Raw genomic sequence first — 5629 nt, forward strand, 5'->3', positions numbered from 1 at the left:
CAAACCTCTTCAGCCGTCATGCTGTTGGCCTGGGACACGAGCTGCCGCCTGCTGCTGAGGACAGCAGGGAGGGGCCGGATTTCTGGGGAAGGCACTGCGGAGAAGGCAGTGGCACCCACTCCAGGACTCTTGTCCGGAAAATCCCATGGACGGAGGAGCCTGGTGGGCTGCAGTCCCTGGGGTCGCTGAGGGTCGGACACGACTGAAGTGACAGCGGCGGCAGCAGCAGCAGGGAAGACGCTGGCTCTGAGCTGGAGGGGTGGCCCAGGGGGCCCCTGCAATGCGCCCTCATGGGGGGCAGGTCTGCCCCCTCAATCCCACCCACTCACGGGGCAGGTGCCTCTTGGGAGCCTGGCCCTGGGTGAGTCCTGGGCACTAGGGGGACCACAGGGAGCCATCCCTGACTCCCACATCGCTGGGGCAACAGCCTGGCACACTGAACAGTCATGTTCATGAGGCTGAAGTGGCCCCCAGAGCAGGTAAAAACCCAGTGATGGTCTGAATGGCAGTGACCACTGGCCCCACGTGGGTATGGCCGATCCTGCCCTGGGTTACCCTGAGGGACTCTGGATCCTAGGAAGGCGGATCAAGGCCTGCAAGCTGGGGCAGGTGTGGTGGAGGCTGGTGGTGGGCCTGGCTTCCTCATGCCCTGGTGGTGCCCGGGTGCCCAGCGTCATGCTCACTAGTCCTTGTTGGTGCTGCCCTTGCCATCTGGGTCCAGCATCTTCAATGCGCTGAGGAGTCTTCTCAGGGTCCATGCCTGCCCAGAGGCGGCCTCGAGCCTTGGGCGTCTCAGGCGCTAGTCCTGCCCCTCTCCACCCAGGGCTCCGTGTCCTTGCCCACTTGATGCTCTCAGTGGCCTTCCCACTCTGAATGCCTGAGAGACCCTCAGCTCCCGCCCCAGGGTACTGTTCTTGGAGTCCCCTTGGTCCTGCCAGGCCCAGAGGTGGGCGATTTCTCAGTGACGGACAGAGGTCCCCACCAGCTGGTGGAGGAGGGGTGGGCCTGGGCTGGGGGCCGACAGGGCACCCAGACGTGGGTCCCGGAATGCCAGGTCCTAGAGACTTTCAAGAGGTCTGCAAATCTGGGTTTTATGTGAGATGTGCAGACATCAGGAGTTGTGTAAGCCTGGTGCTCACCCTCAGCTTCTCCCTAACATGTTCAGGAACACGGTGAGGTCGATGGGCCCCAAGGCCTCCTTGAACCTTGCATCCAGCTTGTAATCCTTGACTTTGATCTTGCCTGTTGCAGGAATGGCGGGATGGGGGTGGGGGTCACAGGGCAGGAGTATCAGTGTCCTGGTGGCCTTGTGGAGGGGCTGCCCCCCTCCATCATTCTCCAGGTGTCCCCAACCCACGTTGCCATGGGAACTGTGTATAAGCACAGCAGGTTCAGCTGGGAGACTGGCCACCACTGCCCACCTCTGGGCAGCCTCTCTGCACACCCAGGCTGGGTCAGCTTTGTCCTCCTTTGGGCTGACCACAGAGCTGGGTGACAGAATACCCCACCAGTGTGACCCCTGCTTCCCCGGCAGAAGACAGCAGAAATGAGGGTGAGGGCCTCTCTGACGTGGACCTTGAAGCTTGGGGCTGCAAGGTCCTGAGGGCTAGAGTTGGGAGACCGAGGGAGCAGGCTCTGCTAGGCTGGCCTTCTCGGGAGGACCTGTGCCCCTTTCTGCTGGGGAGGCTGCAGCGGTGAGGAAACCCTAGCTCTGCTGGGGGGCTGGGAATGGGGCCGATGGTGGGCAGAGGGGCACCCACGGCCGTGCCGCCCCAGGAAGGGGCTCGGGCCACACGGTCGACCTGGCCTGTGAGTCCAGAGAGGCCGGACATGGCCAACCCCTCCGCTGGGAGCCAGCCTGCACTCAGGCTACACTTTGTACCCGGACCCCGGATTGCCTGTCCAAGCCTCGAGCCCCTTCCCGGTTCGTCCCCGGGGCTGGTCTGGGGGGACCGCGGCCCGGACAGGCCTGGGTGTGGCTGGAGCCGCGGGCGGGGCGAGACAGGCAGGAGAGAGCTCGGTTTCTCACTTTGTACAGTGTACTCACACTTTTCAAATATTTGTACCCGAGGTGTGCGGGCCTCGACTTGTGCTCACCATGGTTGGAAAACGTCAGGGGACAGGACGGTCGCACCTGCTGCAGGGAGCGCGCACTCGCTGCCCGGCCACTGCGCATGCGGAGCCGCCGCGCGCCGCGCCTGATGACGTCGCCCTGCGTGCGCACGCCCGGCCGCGCCTCTGCGTCGGCGTCCCCGCGGTGTTCAGGGCCTTGCGGCGTCCTCTCCGGTCCGAATTGTGCTTCCGGTGCGAGGGTCACGGACAAGATGGTTCCGCCGGTGCAGGTCTCTCCGCTCATCAAGGTGAACCAGGCTCCGCAGCCGCCGCCGCTGAGCGGCTCTGCGTGGGCAAAGCGCGGGAGCGGCTCGGCGCGGCTCGCGGCGCCCCCGACTCTCAGCGGCCCCCGCCCTGACCCGGAGGCCGTGACTCCCTGTCGGGCCCCGACGCCGCGCGTGTGATCCCCGCTCCCCCCAGCCCTCGCGCAGCGCCCGGGACCCCCGCCCTGACCCCGACCCTGTGTGCTGAGACGTCCCCCATCGGGCCCCGACGCCGCGGGCGTGACCTCCACCCCCTCCCCTCTCTCAGCGCCCCGGACCCCGACCCTGTGGGCTGAGCCCCCCCCAGGCGCGGTCCCCCCTGCCGCCCCTGACCGCTTTTCCCCACAGCTTGGCCGTTACTCCGCCCTGTTCCTCGGCATGGCCTACGGCGCCAAGCGCTACAGTGAGTGTCCGCGGGCGTCTGCGGCCCCCCGGCCGGAGTGGGAGAGGGGCGGCGCGGGAGGCCCCTGACCTGAGACCCGAGAGGGCCGGACCCCGCGCGCGGCCGGTTGGAGGTTGGCCGGGCAGCACCTTGGAGCACAGAGCACTGAGTGCGGGGCGGCTGGGTGCCTGGGGTGGCCGCGGGGGTCCTGTAGCTGCCCTCCGGGTCGGGCTCTCCGTTAGGAGGTGGGCATCAGGCCTTCACCTACATCCAGGTAAAGGAGAGTGGGCATCGGGCGCCCCTGGCACTCAGTGTACCTGAGGATGGCTTTGCCTGTGAACTGAATTCCTTTTCGAGCTTCAGTGAAAACGTTCACTGGACACCCCCGCCCCCGCCCTCCCTTTGACAGATTACCTGAAACCTCGGGCAGAAGAGGAGAGGAGGCTTGCAGCCGAGGAGAAGAAGAAGCGGGATGAGCAGAAGCGCATCGAGCGGGAGCTGGCGGAAGGTGCTCATGCGGCTGTCCCCCACCCCGCGTTGGGTTTTCAGAAACAGCTGCTGCTTCATACGGAGCAGCAAGTGGAGAGGAAAGGCCACCGCCTTTTCCATTTCCACTGGCCCCTGGGCCATCCTCTGCGGAGTGGGGTGGGGGTGGGGAAGGAGAGCCGTTGTTGGGGGTGGGTGCTAACCTGCCTTTAGTGAGGCTCGGCCCCTGGGCCTTAGAGGTGGACTGTCTCAGCCTTAGAGGCCACACAACCAGAGCCAGGCTCCACCCTCCCTGACCGCAGGGGCAGGTCCCAGTGAGAACCCGCAGGTTAAGGAAGGCTGAGGATACAGTGGAAACAGAGCATAGCCAGGCTCCGTGAGACGAGACGCTGGATGGTTTAACCCCCAAAATCTAAGGTGGCCCTTTTGGGTGGCAGGCCTGTGTAATGGTGTGTTTTCCTTCTAACTTTCCAGCCCAAGAGGACACCATATTGAAGTGAACCGCCCTTCTCCAGAGCAGCGTGGATAAATAAAGCTCTCTGTGCGCCTCCGACTTCCCTTTCCTGTCCCCAGTGGTTTGGTTTCTGGACTCAGACTCGGTTGTATGCCAGCCTTCTCAGATTATGCGCAGTGTGAATGGAGAGGGGTTCCAGAAAACTAATCAATGATTCAGTGATTGGTGCATAAACAGGGTGGAACACAGAGAAACTGGATCGCTTGCTCTGAGGGCTGGGGGGTGGGAATGAGGACAGGAGCCCCTCAGGATGCAGTCTGCAACAGGCGCAGCTCACCCAAGCATCCTGGGCGCTGCTGAGCCGCTCCGCTCAGCCCTGGCTCAGACCCTTGGACAGGCCGGAGAGGGGGCAGGCTTCGCCAAGTGGGAGGGGTGGGGGTGTCCTGATGCCCTTCGAGCTAGAACTTGGATTTCTTTTCTCCTTTTTGCACACCCTTCTCTTGACCCCAGGTAGGGGATGTGGCCTCCTGAGGGCTTGGCTGGGGTGCAGCTAGCTCTACAGTGAGCTTGGGCCTTTGTGCCTGAGCAGACAGCAGACTGCCCCTGCTGGCTGTGCCTCTTCATGCCAAGTTGCTTCAGTCGCGTCCAACTCTGTGCGACCCTATGGACTGCAGCCTGCCAGGCTCCTCTGTCCATGGGATTCTCCAGGAAAAGAACACCAGCATGGATTGCTGTGCCCTCCCCCAAGGGATCTTCCTGACCCAGGGAATGAACCCTTGTCTCTTAGATTTTCTGCACTGGCAGGAGAGTTCTTTACCACTGACACCACCTGGGAAGCCCACAGATGTCACATGTATGATATGCATGCATGAGGAGGCCTGGTGTCAAAAGTGGCTGTTCCAGCTTTGTGCCTGGAGTGAACTTCCTAGGCTTTGAGCCCCAGATCATTTGTTTTCCCTGTTTTCAGTAAAGGTGAGGCTGGAGTGCACACCCCCTGGAGATCTGAGGTTGGTGGGTGGCTGGCACTGGGTCTCTCTGGGAACCAGGGGGGACCCCAGTCACACGCTCTTGTCCCCAGGTGTCACTGTGAGCTGAAGGTTGTGTGGGGCCCGTGCGTCCCCTGCCCGTTGGGAGTGCTGGGAGAATGCGGCATCTGAACCAGCCTTAACCCAAGTGCCCTTGCAGTGCTGTCCGTGGCTGTAGCCAAGAGGAGTTTCCAGTGTCTGGAAACAGTTGCTTTGAAGCTAACACCACAAGTTAAAGGCCTTTAGCTCCATCAGGTGCTCAGCACCCGTTTCGAGTGTGAGTTGCGTTTTCAGTCTGGGTCTGACTTGGCTTTTCTTCCCGGCTCAGAACCACTTGGTTCTTGGAGGTGTGTGGTTGCTTCCATGAAGGAAACCTCAGGGGTGCAGGAGGACTTGGGCAGGCCACAGGTGCGGGTCCGTCAGCAAGGTCCAGACCAGCTCCCCGGGCAGCATTTATTAACAGATTATTTCTGCACAGAGTGCTGGCAGGATTTCTGGTTGGTCACAAACGAATGTCCTCTGCCACATCAAAAAGAGCAGCAAGTTTTCTTTGGATTTTATTCTAAATTTCTATTCATATATTTGTTCTTAAGCCAGATGAGAATTGGCGTCTGTGAATCCATTTCTCCACCTGCATACCCATAAATATATGTGCAGTTGTGACTATATTCACCCAGTGCTTTCAGGCACATAGTTCACAGACCCTTTTTGAAGACCTCTTGGTGGTATGATTACGTACCCCAAAATTGGATTAAGGTAGGCTACACTGTAAAGATCATTCATCATTGGCTTTAGTTGATAAAAACACAAACCTTAAAAAAGTTCAAAGTATCCAAAATGGTCTTCAGTCATTTCTTCAGGCTCTCTAACCTCTTGTACCAGTGGTTAGAGGTGGAGTCCCGGGGTA

At 60.9% G+C, this 5629-nt stretch overlaps 1 protein-coding gene and 1 long non-coding RNA gene across 2 annotated transcripts; both read left to right on the plus strand.

The window, feature by feature from the left end:
- On the plus strand, positions 1980-3796 carry ATP5I (ATP synthase, H+ transporting, mitochondrial Fo complex subunit E). The gene is made up of 4 exons (XM_018049889.1): positions 1980-2360; positions 2724-2778; positions 3167-3265; positions 3718-3796. Exons 1-4 carry the CDS (start codon positions 2175-2177, stop codon positions 3741-3743), a joined length of 366 nt encoding a protein of 121 aa, XP_017905378.1. The 5' UTR covers positions 1980-2174; the 3' UTR covers positions 3744-3796.
- LOC106502243 lies at positions 4473-4973 on the plus strand. Its single transcript, XR_001295830.1, has 2 exons — positions 4473-4669; positions 4776-4973. It is a non-coding gene; the product is annotated as an uncharacterized LOC106502243 (long non-coding RNA).

This window comes from Capra hircus, chromosome 6, assembly GCF_001704415.2.
Source record: "Capra hircus breed San Clemente chromosome 6, ASM170441v1, whole genome shotgun sequence".
Taxonomy (NCBI): Eukaryota; Metazoa; Chordata; class Mammalia; order Artiodactyla; family Bovidae; genus Capra; species Capra hircus.